This window comes from Brachycentrus maculatus, unplaced genomic scaffold (genome assembly GCF_059751285.1).
Source record: "Brachycentrus maculatus isolate JH-2025_06_01 unplaced genomic scaffold, ASM5975128v1 h1tg000367l, whole genome shotgun sequence".
Classification (NCBI taxonomy): Eukaryota; Metazoa; Arthropoda; class Insecta; order Trichoptera; family Brachycentridae; genus Brachycentrus; species Brachycentrus maculatus.
Genome location: NW_028281116.1, coordinates 1,020,865 through 1,043,762, shown reverse-complemented (window position 1 = coordinate 1,043,762; position 22,898 = coordinate 1,020,865). Strand labels below are relative to the sequence as shown.

The 22,898-nt window shown below is 32.3% G+C and overlaps 2 protein-coding genes across 2 annotated transcripts; one reads left to right on the top strand and one right to left on the bottom strand.

Moving 5' to 3' along the window:
* Positions 1 to 57: 57 nt before the first annotated feature.
* LOC148303485 (cytochrome P450 6j1-like) lies at positions 58 to 10,581 on the bottom strand. The gene is made up of 9 exons (XM_088269882.1): positions 10,257 to 10,581; positions 8,655 to 8,784; positions 6,542 to 6,754; positions 5,694 to 5,881; positions 5,457 to 5,578; positions 4,982 to 5,073; positions 4,750 to 4,876; positions 3,288 to 3,554; positions 58 to 1,822 (listed from the first exon to the last, which is right to left on the bottom strand). Exons 1-9 carry the CDS (start codon positions 10,442 to 10,444, stop codon positions 1,641 to 1,643), a joined length of 1,509 nt encoding a protein of 502 aa, XP_088126008.1. The 5' UTR covers positions 10,445 to 10,581; the 3' UTR covers positions 58 to 1,640.
* Positions 10,582 to 11,612: 1,031 nt separating this feature from the next.
* On the top strand, positions 11,613 to 21,642 carry Trp1 (translocation protein 1). Its single transcript, XM_088269884.1, has 8 exons — positions 11,613 to 11,658; positions 11,955 to 12,084; positions 13,952 to 14,085; positions 14,757 to 14,870; positions 15,321 to 15,532; positions 17,716 to 17,902; positions 18,466 to 18,620; positions 19,491 to 21,642. Exons 1-8 carry the CDS (start codon positions 11,623 to 11,625, stop codon positions 19,630 to 19,632), a joined length of 1,110 nt encoding a protein of 369 aa, XP_088126010.1. The 5' UTR covers positions 11,613 to 11,622; the 3' UTR covers positions 19,633 to 21,642.
* Positions 21,643 to 22,898: the final 1,256 nt, after the last annotated feature.

The following is a 22,898-nucleotide window of genomic DNA, read 5'->3' as shown; positions in this document are numbered from 1 at the left end:
AAGAATGCTTATTAAAGGGAAGGAATTTGAGATGGAGAGAATGAAAGAAAATTCCTCTAGCCAAATGATAATATTTATTTTGAATTTCATACAACATTATAAATTACAAAACTATGTTAACATATTACTAGATTTGACGTTTAATTTGTAGAACTTCAAATCAAACACCGATTTTTAGAGTCGACTAAATTGTATTTTATTATTAAAAACACATAAAAATAAAAACTGTAGTAATTTTTTCGCCTTGTTATGGAATTTTCAAACTTATGTTTAAAAACACCATTTCAAATTTTCAAATTTTATTTTCATACACATGAAACGAACCAAAAATGTTATTAATAAAAAAAAAACAAAAAATGTTATAAAAAAAACACCTTTGAAAATAAAATATAATAAAGTTGACTTAAAAAATCAGTGTTTGATTCTAATGTTTACTATGTTATGATATTTATATTTTTACATATTTGCAAGTATTAATTGATATCATTATCATTAACATGCACTTAAGAGCTACAGGAAACAAAAAAATAAGAGTACTTTCCTGTCGTAGAATTTTGTGATTACTATGTTTATTTTTCTTACACCATATCTCACTCCTCATCCTATAGTGCAATAGTTCGGTGAAGCTTGATAATTAATCATATGACGTCAAGATGACCAGTACTGCCTTATTCTTGTATATAGGAGTGGAGTACATTTGAAGGGATACATATATGAGAAAGGAAATTGAGAACGAATGGGAAAACTAAAATTATAACAAAAGGCTAGGCCATTGGTGTTGCATAAAGGTATTTGTACTACTTTGTGTAACTATGCCCTTCAAATGTGTACGAGTCCCTTGAGGTTATATGTTTCGTCCAAACATTTCTTCATAATGTGTAAAAAATATTTAAAAAAAACATTATTAATGATTTTCAAAAGCTTGTTACTCATTTTTTCAAATACATTTTCAAATAAATAAATTTTTCATCTCACCAACAGATGTCTCAAGTGAATTTCTAGTGATTTTTAATTAATGTTTTACTTAGTAAATACCACTATTTCTTAAAATCTACTGTGACACGTGTTTCGATGCATTCCGCATCATTTTCAAACACCGTGCTAGTGACTGCCGAATCAATTAATGGAATTTCTAGTAATTCAAGAATAATGTTTCAAAATTGGTTCATATATAGAACTTCCAAGAATTTGAGTGGTTGTCAATAATGGGTAGAATTGGTGAATGTTACATGTGTGTAAAGAGATCACTTAAACCAGCCTATGACGGTCGTCAGCCCCGTAAATGCCCAGACTTCCATATTCTTCTTCATCTTTGATGAATGTCAAAAAATAACATTTTTAAATATATTTTTGAGGAACTCTGCAGCCATATTTTTAATAAGTTAAAGATTTTTCATTTAAAATAAGATTTTATGAATTCCTAAAATTTCTTTCTGACAAGCAAATTTACAGAAAATATTAATTTATTTTGTATTTTAAAAAGCATTGTTAGCTTTATGGTATAGTAATATAACACTCTCCTTATCGTTCACTTTGTGTAATACCACTTAATTTTTAGTTGTGAATGATGAATGATAAGGAAACTGTTAAAATGTTATATAAATATTTTATTTGGAGAGCTGAGGTTGCAAACGTCGTATTCAAATGGTTGTATTTTGCAGTTTATGGAAGGTGAGCCAGATATCTCCAACAGCTCTGTTCATCATGACGTTAGGATCCACAGGTAAGGGACTAGGTTTAGTCCTGCTCGCTACTCTCAGTTCGAAATTCCTGACAATGTTCACAATACAAGTTTTTACGTTAGTCAAGCCGAGTCGCATTCCTGAAAACAAAGTTATAAATATAATAATAATGAGAAAAAAATATTCAGGGAAAACATCTGTGATTTTCACCAGTTTCAGGCACACCTTGACAAGCAAAGTCAAAAAACGAAAACAAAAAAATATGTTCGGTAATTCATCTAACAAAAAGCTTGCTAATATTTATGTTTGAAACTATGCGTACTTATTGAAAGCTGTCCCACCGCATGCCCAGATCTGATACAGAAGCATCTAGGCTTCCTGACAGATCTGCTCTTGCTAAGCATTTTTTTTAAAAAACTACGTTGCGAAATTTATTGAAAATGTGAAACAATATATAATTGTATCCCGATTTTACTGTGAATTTACATTTAAAAGCTTTCAATATACCTGTCACTGCCATTCTAAATAAATAAAAGATTGTAAGTCCATCACCAAATTTTCTAAAAGTTCCCCATTGTAGGCAGTGAAAGGGATTAGTGTTTAGTTAAATTAGTCAGCTAGATCCAATTCCGACTCGACGTTGGCCGGTACACAGACGCCCACAAACCCGACCAGCACAGCAGACAGACACGGAACAGTGCAAAGACATTTACAGAAAATGGACTGTACTTCACAGGATCATTTCTGTAGTACTTCCTCCCTCGTAAACTGTTCATACTATTAATTTGAAAGTCAGTCATAATCTAACTAACAAACTAACCATCACGCTGCTTCTCCACAGGGGTAGGCAGAGAGGATAGAACGCCATAACACTATGTCTTTTCAAACATTCTTCGCCACTCCACATTCAGGTATCTCATACATATCCGCCGATTATACCGATTCTTGACCTGACCTCTATCAAGTAATTGAAACCCTTGATCATGCCAAGTTTTCCTCGGTATTCCTCTGCCTTTATTTAAAACAACATTTGACATCATAAATTTATTTTACTGTTCTTTCTTCACTCATTCGATTCACATGCTCATACTATCACAACATAAAATTTTCAATTTTTATCGATAATGCATATCTCAGCCTTGTATTCTTTCCTTATATTAAACATGTATCATACATCGCTTACCGCATATAATTTAATTCATTTTCTAGACCCTTCAACGATCTTAAAATTAGTTACGCTGTTCTCTCCAATAAAGTGACTAAGCTCTTGTGTTTGGAGAGGGACTTACACTTATTATTTTTTGTTTATGTTTATTATTATTATTATTATTATTATATATATATATATATATATATATATATATATATATATATATATATATATATATATATATATATATATATATATATATTTATATATAAACACGGAGAGTAAGTTAAATCCGATATTTTTCCGAACTCACATACTCTATTAATATTTACAGAATTAAAAAATAATCGAATCACATACATTTTTGAAAATCTGGATCTTTCTGTTAACGTATCTCGGAGTTGACGCAACTCGGGGTGATGCTGCTATGTCACGAATTCAATTGTCATTCTTACCCACGCAAATCCTGGGACCTTCTCCGAAGGGCATGAACGCGTACTTGGGGTAGGCGTCCTTGGCTCCCTCGCTGAAGCGGTCGGGGTCGAACACGTCCGGGTCGGGGAAGTACTGGGGGTCCACCTGCGTGGCGTAGTACGGGACGGTGACGGGCATGCCCACGGGCACCTCGAACGGGGCCGAGCCGGGCACGGCGGGTGGAAGGGTGAACGGCTTGGTGCACACCTTGTGCAGGGTGAACACGGGCGGGTGGGTCCGCAGCACCTCTGCATGCAACAACATCAAAATGACAATTATATTTTTAAATAAACAGGGTTTTTTAAAAACACACCGTTTCACCCGACTGGTGGTGTTCGGCGGGAAGGGTAATTTTACCTTTACACTCGACTGTTTTAAGTTATTAAGTTATTTTTACGCATGAGTTTTGCGGCATCTTATGATTTCATATTGATGTATACAGTATGGTGAAATGTTATCACTTCTTTTCAGAGATGTTTATCTCTATTATGAGCTAATTAAGCCCACTGGTGGAGTGATATTTCGAATGCGTAGTTTATTTCGAGCTTGAAGACGACAGCAGTAATCGTTGATTCCTTAAGACCTTACTCTCAAACATAGAATTCATTAGGTGTCCGGCTGCGCTGAAAACCGGACATCACTTCACGCCTGATTTTTTTTACAGCATATTTACTGGATTTTTTGTTTTTGTTTTATTGAATATGTAATATGTTGAAAAAGTATTTTTATATTTTTTTGAACTCTATACCTTTCATTAATTTTTGTTTTCAAAACCATATATTTATTTCGAATATAAAAATATTTTTATAATATTAAAACCATGTTTTAGGAAAGAAAAAAAAAGCGTTAAATGTTACCTGGGTTTATCGCACGTAGGGCCTTAAAGTTAGCTATGGCTGCAAATGTGACATATTAAATCGTAACATTAAAAACAACAGTTTAACTGTTTTTTTTTTTAATAACATGGAATTAGTGAGTTTAGAAGTCCATAATATTCATCGGTTTTGTTCATATGTCGCTCACTCCTTTCAACAACGTCATATATCAAAAATCGTCAATTTTTTGTTGTGCATGTTTTCGGAATGCTCAGAAAATGTACTATATCCCAGCAAAAGCGGCATATTTTTAACTTACCCGCTACAGGGCAGAAAGTGTTGTTTTTGCATTTTGAAGAAAAGGTGTCGTTTAATCATTTTTTTTGAATACACTAAATATTTTTCAAATGGAAAAAAATCCTTCAGGTTTTGCCTAAAAAGATCTGTTGCACAGTAAAACGTTCAATAAGTGGCTTGATATTTATTTTTAATACACTTTATTTTATTTTTAAACTTTAAAAACGAACTCCTGAAAAATCAAGCTTTTTATATATGATGTTGAAAGGAGTGAGCGATGTAGTACCGATAGTTCTTATGTCGAAAAAATATATAAGGTTTTGGTTTTTACCTAAAACAACCATATCCAAATATGGCATGGAGCTTATGTGTTCGAAAGTAAGTTGACCATTATTAGTAGCGGCAACTTGTTCCAATTCCTCTCTCAATTTGGTTTGGATATGCGGGTTATACGCCAGCTAAAAGTGAAAACATAATTTTTATAAAATAGATCAGTGTGTAAAAATAAATACAAGTATTCAAAATGGAAGCCCGAGCTTTGAAAGCATATAATTTATATTAACCTCATATAATGTGAAGGATATGAGTCCACTTGAAGTTTCAATTCCATCCGAAAGGAACCCAAAAGTTCGACCAGCAACCTCCACTTCATCAACTAAATGCACAATAAATCTAATCAATTGTTTTATTCACTTTATATTCACTCATATTTCCCACTTCTATTTGAGTTAAAAATATAGATGAAAACATTATTTACATATTCAATTTGCTTATTAAAATACTTTTCATTTACGAGAATGGTTCTCAGCCACTTATGAAGCCTCTTTTTTTTTACCATAATCCGTATAGTTATCGTTTAATTTCATATGGTTTCCTGTTTTTAGTGGTTCACTTTAAAAAAGTATTATGATTAAGAAAAGTCTTAATTTATGTAATAATAATTAAGAATCGAAATATCTCAATGATTGAAAAAAACTGGACAAAACAAAAACACAGTTTGGCAAAAAAATAAGAAAATTTGTTGGACATGTTACACACCTGTTTCTTCCTTCATAAGGTTTTCGAAGAAGTCGTTTTTCACAAATCCATTTTTCTTTCTGATCTCGATGATATTTCTTGCGATGTTCAACAATTCTTTTTCGTGTTCTTTCTTTACAAACCTACGAAATAACAAACAATATATCACCTATTTTGTTATATGATTTTCTCATATTTTTATTTATTTTTTCTCTTTAGCATCTAAATAAACAGAAATATTACAAACTTGATACTCACCCAATTTTGAAAAAGGAATGCACCCATGGAGCAAGCATATAGGAGAGATTCAGCAGACCTTCCCAGAAGTCGGAAACAAAGAGTGACGTAGCAATTTTCTTGAAGATATTTTGGCCATCTTCGAATGAGTTTAACTGGAGTCCCAAAACTGACGTCACGATAACATCAGTGAGGTATTTCAAGGCAAGCTACGAAAACAATATTTAAAAAATGTAAATTCAGCTAAAAATGTGGAGGTATAGGCAACTGGTCGACTGCAATCGTCTGGTAAATCGGAAATATCTTTTTGGTCGATCGGATGGTTTTTGTATTTAAAAAATGGATGTAGATAGTAAGTACAGTATCTTCAAACCCTTATCCCCAATGGTGCATAGGGCACTGCTCATATAAACGCACTGTTATCTTGTTCGTTAAATACACGAAGGAAAGGTGATCAGCCCTCCGCTCCAGGGTTGAATAAATAAGTACAGCATACTCATTGATAATTACTTTATTCCTTGTGCAGTTATCCGTTGGTATAATTACTCTAAATGCAATTAAGTTTCTATCAATTTTTAATGTATGGATGTATTTTCAGCAAATTCTGGTGAAATTTTCTTTTTCCCATTTTTGTTTTTACATTTTATGTATAATAATATTACATTTTTCGCGATTTTAATAAGTACCTACGTAGTTTTTTCTAAGAATTTTCACTCAAAATTCAAATAAGTTGGCCACCCCTAATATGCAAATACTAGCAGTTGTCAATCGACGGTTCGTACAGCGGTGCTAGTTCCTTTATTAATTCTGTCATGCAATGATTTTCCACACATTCGTTTGATATGGATATTATTAAAAATATAAAATACCTCTCTGGCTTCTAACGGCTCTCCAGGATTCTCCGCAATGTGAGTATCGAGGTGTTTGACCATAATCTCACATCTGTCCAGCATGCCCCCGTACATCAACTTCACTTTGTTCATAGTCATCCCACTGGACCACTGTGACCTTTTTATCTTCCATTCCTCGCCACACAGAGCGAATGGATTAGCAGCCAAAATTGGATCTTGTTCTTTATTAACCTGTTAAAAAGGAGTTAGTTGCGAAAAGATGGAACAAAAGTAATTTAAAAGTCCGTAAATGAATTTAACTATTTTATGTATGCAATAACAATTCGGCTATCCAAACTTAAAACACAGTAAGGGACATTTTTTTGTAGTACGTTTTTTTTGCATTTTTGGACTTTTTAAGTAGAATCTACTTAGTCCTAAAATGCAAAAAAAAACGTACTACAAAAAAATGTCCCTTACTGTGTTTTGAGTTTGGACAGCCGAATTCCTCATGGGTTAAATATACCTACATGTATTTATGAATTTTTGAATTTTGTTGGATATATTGAAAATATTGGTAATTAATTGGTAGTTATTTTATTGGTTAAGAAAAAAACTTTATTTATTGATTTGGCGTTTAATTTGTAGAACTCCATAATTTCTATTTTAAATATTAAAATCAAACACTGATTCTCATAGTCTACTAAGTTGCATATTTAATTTTGAATTTTTTTTAAAATGTAAAAAAAAATAATGAAAATCGTGACAATTGTTTCGTCTTTTTAGGGCATCAAACTGTTTTATCAAACTGCTATAGTTTGATAATGCCCTAACAAGGCAAATCAATTGTCAATAATTTGTATTATTTACTATACGTCGTGAATTTTGATTTTCATATTTATAATATTAAAAAAAAAAACTTTATGAGAAATTAAAAACTGTCAACAAAAAAACTTAGTTCATTATTTATTAGGGGTTCAAAAACCGTAGTTATAAGATAATACAAAAATAAATCTAGCTCATATAATATTTCATTAGAAATTAGATCCAATTGGTACGTTTTTGTGAAATATGTGCTTATAGCTAAATATTTCAGCGTGTAATATACATTTTTATATAAAATTTGAGTGTATTGTTTGAAAATATGAAACAATTTGTAATAGAGTGATGATTTCTGGCTTGACATTCACACCGCTACTACGGATCAGATGCAGACATAAATATGAAATATCCATTTAACATATCGCTCACTCCTTTCAAGAACGTCATAAATCAAAAATCGTCAATTTTCAGTTGTGCATGTTTTCGGAATGCCCAGAAAATGTACTATATCCCAGCAAAAGAGGCATATTTTTTACATAATATTTACCCGCTACAGGGCAGAAAGCGTTGTTTTTGCATTTCGAAGAAAAGGTATTGTTTAATTATTTTTTTAAAATATTCTAAATATTTTTCAAATGCAGAAAAAACCTTCAGGTTTACCTTAAAAGATCTGTTGTACAGTAAAAAGTTCAAGAAGTGGCTTGATATTTATTTTTAATACATTGTATAATATTTTTAAACTTTAAAAACGTTCTCCTGAAAAATCAAGTTTTTTGATTTATGACGTTCTTGAAAGGAGTGAGTGATATCGCTCACTCCTTTCAAGAACGTTCTCCTGAAAAATCAAAAAACTTGATTTTTCAGGAGAACGTTTTTAAAGTTTAACAGTATAACACAATGTTTAAAAAATAAATATCAAGCCACTAACTGAACTTTTTACTGTGCAATAGATCTTTTTAGGTAAAACCTGAAGGTTTTTTCTCCATTTGAAAAATATTAGGTTTATTTAAAAAAAAAATTAAACAATACCTTTTCTTCAATATGCAAAAACAACACTTTCTGCCCTGTAGCGCGTAAATATTAAGTTAAAAATATGCCTCTTTTACTGGGATATAGTAGATTTTCTGGGCATTCCGAAAACACGCACAACTGAAAATTGACGATTTTTGATTTATGACGTTCTTGAAAGGAGTGAGCGATATTTGTAATGAGATTGAAAACCACTGATGCCGAATATTTTCTACCAAATTTAAGTTTCAAAGACAGTTTGTCAACAACAAACCAAAAGATAAGTATATTTTATGTTAACTTAGTAATTTATAAGACTTACATGAAAATCGTTGCCCGCAAACGAGTTGAATTCTTTAACCATAACATCCTTGATGATATCCAGATCCCTTATTACGAGTGTTGGGGTTCGTAACTTGTAGAATCCAAAATATGCCGCATTATCAAATTTTCTAGAAAACAATATTATATTGCATTATTAACTTTGTAGTTAGACATTTTACTTAACACGACCTACGCGATTTTTATAATTTTGACAATTAATATTTTTTTACAGATCTAAGTATGTCCGTCTCCGTGGTGTAGTGGTCAGCACGTTTGGCTACTGCGCTGGAGGTTAGGGGGTTCGATTCCCAGGGGGGTCTTAATAAATGTAAATGATTTTTCACTCTAATATTTATTTTATATTACGTGAATCGAAGGACTGATTACCTTTCTTATATGTGTTTGGCAATCAAGATAACACTCCTTCTACACATTGGAGTGGCCTTTGCACTATTGGGTGTAGGTAAGGGTTAGAAATAAAGGTATGTAAGTAGTACAATGATAGTGGTGTAAAGTGTTATTTGCATACTGGTGTACTGATCGTCCTGACGAAGAGACGGGTTCGTCTCGACACCGGTGAACTAAAATTTCGGAGAGTGATTTTATACTTGCATAATTCACATTTTGTTAAACAATATTATATATAATGCTTTAAAATACATCAAGGTAAATATATGTATTATATCAGTAAGTATAATTAATTATCATTTAATCTAAATACTTTTTAATCCACTTATCGCACATTATCACATATTACTCACTCACAAACAAACATATGGATTTTCTTACTTTATTAAGTAATTAGTGTAATGGGTGTATGGTATAGGCGAAAGAAAAAGCGTCGAGTCATGATCAAAACATAAGAAATGCCATGGGATAAAACAAGTGATTTTTAAAGATAAGTTATATTCAATTTCTTCCTATCTTTGTGAGGTTTGTCCCGTTTATTTACTTTGTGGAATCCTATAATCGATTCAATAATATCATACATCGTAAGTTACCGTGAATCAAAACACAATTCATTTCAATTCATTTATTTTTGCGACAAAATACATGGTTTTAAAACAAAAATAGCGCCTAAGCTAGGTAACTTGAGTAGCTGTGTGCATATACATCTACGAGTATGTACCAGTTAATGTAAATAGGCGCGGTCAATAAATCAGTGTTATATTGGGTTACATCTATTTTTAATTTTACTCATCCCATGAATCGGAAATTCGTTGTAACGTAATACCCAAACCGTAACTTCTGATGTATTAAAAAATATATTACCGCCTTTTTTATTATTACGTTTTTTTATTATTATTATAATACTAAAGATTTTATCATATATTAATACAAGTTATTATAGATTCACGTAAAAAATCATAGTAAATATTTATATGGGGGTTGCTATGATCAAAAATCGACAAAGATGAAATTCGAATGCAGCCTTATAAATAAATCAAAATGAAAAAAAATTCGAAAACCTAAACGATATTTTATTTATTTATAAAATGGAAAAACGCGTTAATCATGAGAAAAAGTTTGTATTAGACAAGTGAAAATTGCTCAAAAATTAATGTATGTACATATTAACATACGTTAGAAAAATACTTACTTGTACAAATCACAGTAAATTAGCCCAAAATGCTTTCGTGCAGTAAACGCTTCCTTAAAATTTCCAAAGAAAAACTTTGGTTCTTCATAAGGAATTCCGAGTTTTTTCCAGTAACTGTTGTTCCAAGTAAAGAATAAATATAACGTCAACCCAAAAAGAAATACTGTTCCTAGCACAATCCAAAACATCTCGGTGACCACTTAGATAGGCAAGGAATACAAATTATTATACTGTGGACCTTATTTCTATCAGTTTTATTCTTTAAAGCTGCAGATTAGAGGTTGCAGAGCCGACGATGCGAATACATTGAGAGCCAAACTCGACTGAGGCTTGTTAATCATTTCATAAAACGATCGCGAAAACAAATGCTTGTTGTATGTATATATGTATACATATACGGATTCTATTATTAGAATAGTCAAAATATTAAGGTATTGCGGGCCGCATTAAAACACAACAATGATAGATTTGACTCGGTGCAAATAATATACAGTTTGTCCCCAACCCACTAATATACACACACTCAACTATAATAATTTGTATTTCGGTAGTAATATAATGAGTATATTTTTACTCCCCTAGACTTCGAAATGTTCCTAACCTTAATCCTTTTAGGAATGTGAGGAGTATGTTTTTAAAAAATCCCCAAATCCCACTTTTCAATGCCTCTAAAGAAATTATGGAAAACCAGTGAGGAGGGAATAAAAATTCATTATTCAGCTACGCATCATACATATATCAGCAAGAATGGAAACAGTCATATTTTCAAAAGGTGAAAAATTACATATTTGCTGTATTTTTGAAAATCTGAAACTCCAGGATTAGGGAAATATGCGAGATCGAAGATGTCATTAGGTGTGGAAGGCAACGAAGGAGACAATGGTATACGCATGTTAGGAGAATGGAACTATCCAGACTCCCCCCCCCCACATCGCACTTCACGGCCAACCCCATGGTAGAGACTCCCGGGCAGACCACCAAAGATGGATCGAAAACTGGGAATCGACATCGCAGGAGGCTAATCCCTTTTAAAAACAGACCACAACGCCTACACCAAGAAGAAGAAGAAGAAGAAGAAGATAACTTATTTACATTTTACTTATATAAAACATTAAATGAGCATTTTAAATACTTGTGATGACTTATGGGTAGTACTATATGTAGTGACCTATCCTCTTTTATTTTATTGTAAGGTCGAATTCATCATGGATCCTTCATAAATATTTATTTTTTAGCGCATGTTACAACTTACCCTGGTTATTTATGTTTAGTTACCTGACCGTACAAACACTACTCAGTAGCCATAAATATAGACACATTATATACCATTTTTGAATGTGACAACTCACAAATCACGAATAAAAACATGGCAGAAAAGAAGAAAGGCAAGAAACGCAAGGAGGCGAGTTTATTTGTATATTTATTGTGTTAAATTACCTCTATACACTTTTAATTGAATTATTTAAGATTGTTTTACGAAGTGTTATTGATTTTGGTGATATAATAGTGTGTCCCGGACTCATAATTGTAATTGCGTATGACCACTGACGTAGATGACGTTGCGCACATTTAGAGATAATTTTCAGTTTACTCCATTGTCCATTCTTTTCGGCGTGAAATATTAATTTAGAATCATTTTCTTTTAAAAAACAAACATATTATCGGTTTTCGTAACATTATAAATAAAACATATTACAGGAATATCCTGGTTCGAAAGAAGAGGTTGACAAGCCAGCAAAAGTTGAATATGATGTAGCCAAATGGCTTCGCTCCAATGTTCCGACAAAGAAAACGAAATTCCTTAATCATCATGTCGAATATTTCACCGGTAAGTACATTTTCTGCGTAATTACTAACAGAAGAAATTCATGTAAAACAGAAAAATAAAGTGATGGCAATTTGATTTGAATTGCTCCGCAATATCTCACGAAACAAAGTGAACCACAAATGAACGTTAATCATGAAAATTTAACACGGTAAAAAATGGTTATTATAGTGTATGCAACGTTTGTTTCTATTTGTGAAATCCAAATTGATCAAACTGACAATATTTATGTTTAGCCTTATTTGAAAACCAAATGTGAGCTAGATGTTTTTAATATAATCATACCAATGGAAATCAATAAAAACAATGGCGATTTTGAAAAACAGAATATTATTTGCTTGTTTATAGTTGTCTGCTACTTTTTTTTCAATGACGGCTGTAGTCACCAATCAAATATTCTATGGAAAACATGGTTATGACTGATGGAAAAGCTTGAACAATTACAGGCTTTGGACTTCCGCACATAATCATTTCCTGAAAGTGTGTGCGAATGTTAGATGTTTCAAAGTAGAAAGACGTAAATTTATAAATGTATTTTTACCTTCTGCGCCAGCGTCATTTCAAAGACAGAAAAGAAGGAATTATCAGATGTTTATACTACTCTTTGTTAAGGTCTCAACTATATGTACATAATAATCAAATCACGTCACCAGCAGTCCGCAGGCATAAAAAATACCCGTCCGAAATATTTTAATTTGATGTTCCCATTTCGATCAGTCGAAATGGGAACTCTCAGATGAATTTGCAGCAAATTTATATTTGAATGAATAAGGAAAGAGCGTAAGGCACGAAATTAAGAAAGGTGTGTTGAAATGCTTCGGGCATGTGAATCGAACGAGTGAAGAAGGAATGTTAAAACAATTTTATGAGTCGAATCTAGATGAAAATAAAAGCAGAGGAAGACCAAGGAAAACTTGGCATGATCAAGTATTTCAAATACTTGGAAGTGGTCAGAAGTTAAAATAATCGGTGGGTATGTATGAGGAGATGTATGAATATGGAAGTGGAGAAGTTTGTTTGAAAAGGCGTATTGGTATGGCGTTCTGTTCTCTCTGCTCACCCTTGCGGAGAAGCGGCGTGATGGTTGCTCAGTTATTAACCTTTTAAATGCCAGTATGTAGGAGTGTAGCTGTGCACAGCAGGCCGTGAATTTTTAATCAAAATAAATAATTTTTAAATCTTATTTTTATAACTTAAAAACATTACACCTTGAAAGGATATTTAAATAACTTACCAAATTTATTCAATGTGCGATGTATTTGCTTCCCTTTACTTAGATAAACATATTTTAATTTTTCAGAAAATGTCAGGGTTGTCACAACTTGTCACATATGTATTAAGATCGATTGTTTTTTTTTTATTGTAAACAAATTTTTTTTTTGGTGAAAATAGAATTATAACTAATGTATTGTATTGTTCGAAACACGTAAATCAAAAAACACAAACAAGTTAAAAAATTGATAATTGCTCCGCACAAGTATCAAAAACTAACAAAAATCAATAAATCATAGTAAAATTATTGACGCGCGACAGATATCAGCAATATACGCGCGAAAATTGACAACCCTATTTTAGTGACTCTATTGTCTGTCAAACGAAGCTCGTGGGTGGATCTCTGTAAAATCGATAATATCAGAAAACTGTAATTTCATCTGTTTAGTGAAGTACTACAAAATCATCCCAATAGATATCTCTGTGTGTTCCATATTTTAAATTAATAAAAACACGGGACATATGTATGATACAGAGGCTCATAGACAAGCGAGAAAACTCGCTATTTTTCTATGGCTGGCCTGCTGGGCACGGCCAAGAATGCGAGATATCTCGCTCTTGACACAGAAGCGGTTAATGATGTTTAATTGTATTTCAGGAACCAAGGCAGTGGACGCTCTCCTGGCCTCCAAGTGGGGAATCAGTGAGACTCCACTCTTCGTGGAGAGAAATGATGTGGTCAACTTCCTTAATGAAATGCTTGTGCATAAATTCTTCCACCGAGCTAAGAAAGTGAGTTATTTGATGGACATGAATGCTATAAATAACCGTACATATAAATTTGTTCGCCTCTGTGATGTAATACTTAGCGTGTTTACCTACCCGGCTGTCCAAACTCAAAACACAGAAAGGGACATTTTTTTGTAGTACGTTTTTTTGCGTTTCTACTTGGTCCAAAATGCAAAAAAAAAGTACTACAAAAAAAATGTCCCTTACTGTGTTTTGAGTTTGGATAGCCGTACCGTGCTGGAGGTCCCGAATTCGATTCCCAGGGGGGGTGAAAATAAATATTGGTGATTCTACACTCTAATATTTATTTAATATTACTCTGGACTGGTCCGTGAAGCGCAGGAATGTCTTCCTTGAAAAACCTTGCCTTCATGTAAGTAATGATCAAGATAATACTGCATCAATATGATGCAGTACCCCATGCACCATTGCGTGCAGATAAGGGTTAGAAGAAGAAATATAGAGATACGAATTTTGGTATATGTAGTACATATAGCAAAATCATTGTTTTTGATATGGATATTTTTAGTCCATTTCCACAGCGATATATACCTTAAAAACTTGTTGAATATATTGAAAAGACTGTGTTTTGAGTGTTCATTTTATTTATTGTTTGGTAAAATAGTTGAGAATATATTATGCTAATATTTGTACATTGGGCTATCTCTTTATAGGTGCCAGTAAGTGAGCAGGAATTAAAAGGAAGGAGCAAAAAGAGTGATAAATCTGAGAAGGAGGAACCAAAGAAAAAAGATGAGGGAACAGCTGAAAGTCAAAATGAGGGAAAGGTAATTTTTGTCAAATCACATTTATTAGCTGGGCCAAACAAATGCATTATTTACTCACTATTGATAAAAAGTAACATAGGAAAAAAGTGTGTAAAATTTTTTAGATCTCCCAACAACAATAAAAATTAATAACAGTACTGTTTGCAGTTTAAAAAAGGGTTTCTATCATATTATTTAATCATTTAAAATGAAAAAAGATTTGATAAACAGTATTGCATGCAGAAAAATTAATTTTCTGATGTTTATTTGGAATTTCTCTATATTTTTGGCCATCTCCAACTTTTATGTACGTTATGCATAGTTAACCTCCTCTTCCTCTCTTGTCTGCTATTTTCCCCTCCTTTCCCACTTTTCAAGCATTGTGCTTCTAATCTTTTTCTTTGTTGCCAGAACTATATTTCTCAATGTTTTTTTCTTTATTTTTGTATTGTATTTGTTTTCTTTTATCAGGAGAGTAAGGGTGACACCAAAGAAAAGGATCAGCAGAAGAAAAAGCGTAAGATCCGTCTGGAAATGCACAACGACCAGGTGTTTGTGGACGGGCCCGAGGCGTACGTGTGGATATACGACCCCATCCCCTTCTACTATTGGATAATCGGAGCGGCACTCGTACTCGGCGCTATCGGGGTCTGCATGTTCCCCCTGTGGCCGCCTGGTGTCAGGTAAATAACTCATTACCAGTTAAATTTTAAACTCTTTTTCTTTCAATAACTCTTTTCTTTTCAAAATATTATAATTATTTTGAAGAAAAACTTTTTTCAATGCAAAAACGGTGTTTTAAGAAAGAGAAAAACAATTACATAAAAGGTTACGTGGATTTAGAAAAAAATTAAGTTGCGACTTAACGAATACTGAGCCTTAAGTCATTGTTTGTGGTAAACGCTTGTAAGCGTCTTTTACATACTGTTGGTAGAGAGCGGGAGACGTTTATAAGCGTTCTTTTGGTTACTTTTGGTAGAGCGTGAGAGATGCCAAAAAACATTTTACTGATCGGAATTGGGTTTGCGGTTACTTGTGATTAGTATATTGGGGGTCGGGCGGCAGACTGAGTATAATTTGGGTTGGGACTGATGAACAAAACCACCCGACAACAATGTGTTAATAATTCTATGTTTTAACTTAACTATACGTAATATTTGATACCCCATTCCTCAATCTCATGATTATGTGATGACACTAAAATCAATTCCTTTAGCGAGTTATTTGATAGGCAGCATATGAAAATCAAAAATTCATATTTACAAGTTTTTTAAATTCATTGTTTTGCTAAATAATGCAGATGGTGATAAAACTGTTGTTCCATGTTAGTAAAATATACCTTTTGTCAATAAAGTACATCTTTTGGTGATTTCAATGACACCTGAATAAATCTTAGAACCATGTACATAGCAACAAAACACATTGCACGTTACTTTGGAACAAATCATGATTATGTACATACTTTCTGTCACTGAATTATGCTTTTAAAAGAGAGAATGAGTATTACATATGTTGATTATAAATGGTAATGGATGATGAATTGAGTAATTGTGGAATAAATTGATGCCTGTTTATCGTTTTCGTTTTAGAGATTTCTCAAATCATAACAAATGTATTGCAATCAAAAATCAAACATTGAAAATACCCTTATGAGGCAAAATAACTGTTATTGAAATAAAAATCTCTAAGAGTCACAATAGCAGTACATATAATTTTCGTTTATTTCTATTATGAGCGTGTATTGACAGTTTTTATTTTTTTAAATTACCTAAATTCAATTTAAATTTTTGATTTTTTTTAATAGGTCAACAACGTGTTTCTTCAATTTAGTGATGTTGAATGTTACTTGTTTTAATTTTTATTCATTTCATTTAATGGTTGATATATTTAATATTCAATTTATTATATTTTAACCATCACTCAATTTATCAAGTCGTTTGCAAATTTGCACATTTTCCTCCAGTACATTTGTTTAAAAAAAATGTTGTTGAAATGGTATGCCAGTTCAATCAATAAGAACTGGTATGTAATATCTCAGTTGAAATTCTGTTTGAAACACTTTTGTGGTTGGTTACCGATTACAGATGAACATGTCACCTGTTTACATGAGAAAATGATTCCATCTGATTCATGGAATAAGAAAATTTGTAATCAAACATCTATGAATAATTATATGTTCACAAAATGTGATTTCTGCAAATACACACCTTAAGTTATTGAAGTTGAATTTATTTGACAAAGATGTAAGTTAACTTAGTCGTAATAATAATTATACTATTCCAAAATGTACGATGTCCTCAAAGGGACTATGAATTGTAACTGGTGCAAATTTGAAAGTGTGCTGATTCCAATGATTATATATTTAGTGTATATATCCTGACAGGAAACGCTGTTTAAAAATTATTGTATAAAACACATTAGAAAATATTTTTTCTCGTTTGTTGATTATATTTGACTGAAAAAAGGTAAAAACAGATATTTTCAAAAACTACAATAAATTAGTGGAAGCATGGCTTTTTTCAGTTATCAATACAATCACCTTTTTTGAAAGACTGGTATTAACACATTTAGATGGGTATTTTTTACTCCTGCGGACCGCTGGCGACGGGATTTGATAATGTACATATAGTTAAGACCTTAACAAAGATAATATTCATAAAAAAAATGGATAATTCCTTCTTTTCTGTTTTTGAAATAAGGCCAGCGCAGAAGATGAAAATACCCTTCCCATCCTTAAGCATCAATCAACCGTACAAGTAGAAATACCTTTCCCGTCCAAACTGTGTTCAGTAGTCTGGTGTAATGGTGGAACTAATAATCCCAACTGATGGAGGTATTTCAATACTGAAATATTCTTGATCTCCAGGAAGGGTGTTTACTACCTGAGCGTGGCGGCTGTCGGCTTCCTGGTGCTGATCATCGCGCTCACCACGCTCCGCCTGGTGGTATTCTGCCTGGTGTGGGCGCTGTCTCTCTCCCGTCACCACCTGTGGCTGCTGCCCAATCTCACCGAGGATGTCGGATTCTTCGCTTCCTTCTGGCCCCTCTACCAGGTTAACTAATTACCCATCTAACCAGATTCCTCACCTTCAATTCTTTACTTAGTCCTTATTTGAGCTTGTACTAGTATGTAAAGGCATGCAATGTCAAGTGCCCTAGTTATTGCTGCTATTTTCCTTTCCTTCTTTATTAATTTCAAATAAGTTTTGCTTGGTAAATACCACTATTTCTTGAAATCTATTGTGACACGTGTGTATGCATTCCGCATCATTTTCAAACACCGTAAATGATGCGGAATGCATTGAAACACGTGTCACAAAGATATTAAGAAATAGTGAAATTTACCAAGTAAAACTTAAATTAAAAATGAATAAATATTACTATAAAGTGACTGAATCAATAGTTGAAATAAATTATAATGTTCATAATTTTTGTGATCACAAGATTTATGTACGCAATTAATTAATTCACATATTTTTTGAGGATATGATAAAATGTATACGAAATATCCTATAATAAAGTACTATTTAACAATTGCAAACAATGCGCATTAGTTGAGAATAATATACCTAGAAAATTTATTTGATAAATTTAGTTGAGTTTTTTTTTTGTGCAGTATGAATACAAGGGTGATGGAGCAAAGAAAACAGAGAAAGGCAAAAAGAAAAAGAAAAAAGAGAAGTGCTCAGATGATGAGGGAGAAGGAGAAACAGAACCACTGCTCCCCACAAAGGAATCTAAAGGTCAACTTAAAGAAGAGGAAAATGACAGGTAAAATTTTCTAGCAGCTCTCAACTAATGGAATGGTGCTGTAACTAACCTCTCCACGGGTGACATTATCTGTAGATGAACTCTATGGATGGCTCTCATCATGCTGCAATTGTAAAACTGGCATCTGTGTTTTTGACACCTATTGTAAAAAGATCTGAGTAAAATATTTTTGTTATGTTATTAATCTGAGTTTTCTGATTTTTCCTATCCATTTTATCTTCTTCCAAATATTCCCTCAAAAATATTTCTAAATAAAATTCATGTCACATAATATGGCGACATCTAAATTGCTTATGGCATTCAATAATACAGTAAAAAAAAAGAGTAGAAAATAATTGAGGGCGCTGGTACACCAGCGCTACGGTTCTTAGAACTATAGTTCAGAACTACAGTACTAATGGAAACTCTGTGGCAACACTAAAATGTTAAGAAGATAATGTAAAAAAAAGACTAGAAAATAATTTAATTCATCTATCATTTCTTGAATTGAAACACTCAAATTAACACATAAAATAGTCACATACCCAAATGGCATTCCAATTTCAATGGGAATAATGCAAGGATAACTCAATTTGGTGTGGCCATTGTAAATATTGCCCATAGTACTTATTTATTTCATTTTTATTATTATCACCGTGAATTTTAGCCTCACAGTGATAATATGTTTGTAGTAATTATAATATTTAAATAATAATAAAATTATTAGTTTTGATAAAATAATTGAATTCAGTAATAATAATTGGAATTTCAAACTAATAAAATGAATAAACAATTTCTTGGACTTTACTCTCCACACCGTAAGCGGATTGTTCAAAATATGTTGATATTACGAGGTGATTACAAAGCTACAATGATATTTGTATTGTCTAGGGGTGAGAAAGGTGAGTCGCAGAATGAAGAAGCTCCCGGCTGTCCTCAGGACAACACGGAGAGCGAGTCGGAAGGAAGCCAGCGCTCCTCCACCGGGAAGGACTTTGAGATAGTCGACGCACAAGACGTAGACACTTCATAATAATCTCCCCACATGCATCCGTACCTAGCTGCCGCCCATCACTCCCCACACACTGCACACTGCACACTGCACACTTCTCTGCCAATCCCGTAATCATGTATATACGCAAACGACTTTGGAAACTTATTCTCGCTGTTCTGTGTCTATGTAAAAAACAAATACTGTACATATTTTCATGTACATACATAATTTGAAAACTCCATCGATAGCCGTTGATATTAGTATTAAGTATATATGTAAAATTAGGCAACTGTATGTACACTTATTCCTCCATTTACGCTTTTTTATACGCCGTCACTCTTTGATTCGTTATTTTAAAAAGCTATAGTCTACACAATATCTGATATTTATATCCAGTTGAACTATAGTTCACGCATAGGCATGCCTATAGGGCAAGGAGAAATATATGGTGCGGAGGACTGAAAAGTTGTTCACAAAGAATTTTAAGTAATATTTAGATTTTCAGAGCTTTATTGTTTTATATGGTCAAATCGGTATTATATTAAATAGTACCTATGGAGATATTGATAAATAACATGCTCAACGATAAATAAATAAATTATGCCATTTAAAAATTTCTATTGGATTAGTAAAATGGTTTACTGATTTGTTTTTTTTTATTATTCAATATTTATAGTAGATTTGAGCCCGTTTCAGAAAATTGAATGTTTCAGAATAAATGTAATTTATTATTTACATATTATTAAAATAACTCCTGTAATTGGAGATAATCCAGATTTTGCGAACAAGTATTTGGACACACTCAAAATGTTGTATTATTCACATAATTTTGCTTTCAATAACTTCTTTCTTAAACTGGGTAAGTGGAGAAATAAGTGTTTAGACTTAGATCTATCTCAGTGTGTTACAAATTATGTACTTTGTTTTGAACTTATTTGCAGCTGGTTTACAATAGATTGTTCGAACAACGGATTTAAATATTTAAAAGTCAATGACCATGTTATTGATTTTTATAAAATATAAGGAAGCTTTGTGAAATAAAATTCCTTTATAAGTATTATATGTAGAGTATATATGATTATATATTCATCTGTACATCTCAGATTACAAGGCTTTAAAAATCAATGTACACAAATTTATTAATAAAATATAAATTTTAATCGCCTCTTGCAATAAAAGCAATAATAGTAATATTTTGGAATAGTTTTGTGTATTCACCATTAAACTTGGCTAATTATAACACCACTTTTAAAAGATATATTGAATACATATACATTTTATTAAATCACTTATTAGATTCGCAAATATTAAAATATATCAAACACAAATCTAGCAGATTATAATATTTTCATTTGGTCTCAAACCCAAGTCTTACTTTCACGTTTCTACTAAAGTATAATGGGATTTTTATCTATGGACGAGCATCATTGATGATGGAAATATATTTTTTCCAAAGTATGGTTGAATAGTACTAAAACAATTCGCAAGTATTTTTAACTTATGGGTTAATTTTTATTGAATTGAAAATTATCTGCCGTCAAAATTAGTTACGTGAGGAAATGGCGGTTATTGGTAAAGTATCTAAAATCTTTTCTCTGGAATATTTAAAATGTGGCTAGGGACGGATGATCTTGTCATAAATAGAGAAATTATTTTAGACAAAATTATGAATAAGTTTAGTTTAAATAAAAACTCAACTCGCATATAATAGTCTGGATTTACCAGAAGGTGCTTTTTAATTCATTATTTATTGACGGTATTTATTTAATAGTATTGATGTTTATTTGCATTTAGTTTTATATTCATGTTTTCTTGGCAAATATACATTCAGGTGTTGATATAATAAACTAAAAACACATGTTTCTTCTGTTGTAAAGGTAACGAGCGGAACGTGTCGAGTTTTTCCGAGAAATTGTGGCCTTTATTTGTATTTTTTACAAAATGTCCAAACTCGGTATGATGGTATATTTTTTATAATTTTATAATATGTGTTTATGCTTTTTGTGTATCAATTGTGAAAGTCAATAAAATATCTAGTTACTGTTTCAATCTATGATTTTCTTATTTTGACATTCCGATTAATATGACCGATTACATGAAAATATGTATGATTAGAAAACTGAATTGCGCCATAGATGTGATTTGGTATTGTTTGAAATTTTTATTTCCTTGTAAATATGTGCCCTATAAAAAAAATATTTCAATCAATCTTCATGTCGGTGTCTGATGTTAAAAATAAATGTAAATTAACATTTTGTGCCTACCTTCTTTACTTTCCTGCAAAATACATAATTATACTTTTATACAGGAATGCCTCATTTAGTTCTACTTAAGTTAATCTGATTCAGTTAAATATTATTATTAGACTTATTCAAAAGTTACTTTTCTTCTGCCAAATATCATTGGCTAAATGAGATAAGCTGTCTGATAAGTTGTCCGCCTCCGTAGTGTAATGGTCAGCACGCTCAGCTACCGCTCTGTAGGTCCCGGGTTCGATTCCCAAGGGGGGTAAAATAAATATTAGTGATTTTTTCACTGTCATATTTATTCAATATTACCCTGGACTGGTACCTGAAGCGGAGGGCTGATCACCTTTCCTTCATGTGTAAACGATCAAGATAACACTGCGTTTATATGACGCAGTGCCCTATGCACCATTCGGGTGCGGATAAAGGTTTAAAAAAAAAAAAAAAAAATGAGATAACAGATTGCAATATCGATGACCACGAACTCCCAGCAAACATAAGGACAGTATAGAAACCTACACCGCTGCACTGTTCTGATATTTAATTAGTTTAATATGAGGTCACAATTCATTTTTAGTAATGCATATAAAAAATCTAGTAGGCATAGGGCGTTTGTGCACTACACGGAATTTTACCGTCCGGCACTTCAGTTAGCGTAATAAAACGATGATTGGCTTGTGTTTTTGTCCATCATTCTTCGGATCGGTGCGTGAACACGTTGCGCGTAAATTCGATCACGCTAAACTGTCGTCGCTTTTATTTTTTAAAACTGGACTGCCGGACGGTGAAATTCTGTGTAGTGCACAAACGCCCTATGCCTACTAGAGCTTGTGAGAAGCTTGTTAGAATGACTAAAGAAATGACTACTTAGTATTCTGTATCCCACTTGGAATCCAGAATACCGGATGCAGGAAGAACAAAAACAGGAGTATTTTTACAGTTATTTATTCTGTAAATGTCATGTAAATAACAATAGAAAAATATTAATATATTTAAGGTTATCATATGAATTTAATAATATATTTTTCTCAAACATATTAATTGGTCCTTACATAGTAT

Bases quoted from the DNA above. Each gene is read 5' to 3' on its own strand.
- LOC148303485 (XM_088269882.1), bottom strand. From the start codon at position 10,444: ATGTTTTGGATTGTGCTAGGAACAGTATTTCTTTTTGGGTTGACGTTA. The intron at 5,074-5,456 runs GTGTGTAACATG...TTGTGCATTTAG, and splicing joins CCTTATGAAGGAAGAAACAG to TTGATGAAGTGGAGGTTGCT. The intron at 3,555-4,749 runs GTAAAAACCAAA...TGTTGCATGCAG, and splicing joins TTTGGATATGGTTGTTTTAG to AGGTGCTGCGGACCCACCCG.
- Trp1 (XM_088269884.1), top strand. From the start codon at position 11,623: ATGGCAGAAAAGAAGAAAGGCAAGAAACGCAAGGAG. The intron at 11,659-11,954 runs GCGAGTTTATTT...AACATATTACAG, and splicing joins AAGGCAAGAAACGCAAGGAG to GAATATCCTGGTTCGAAAGA. The intron at 15,533-17,715 runs GTAAATAACTCA...CTTGATCTCCAG, and splicing joins CTGTGGCCGCCTGGTGTCAG to GAAGGGTGTTTACTACCTGA.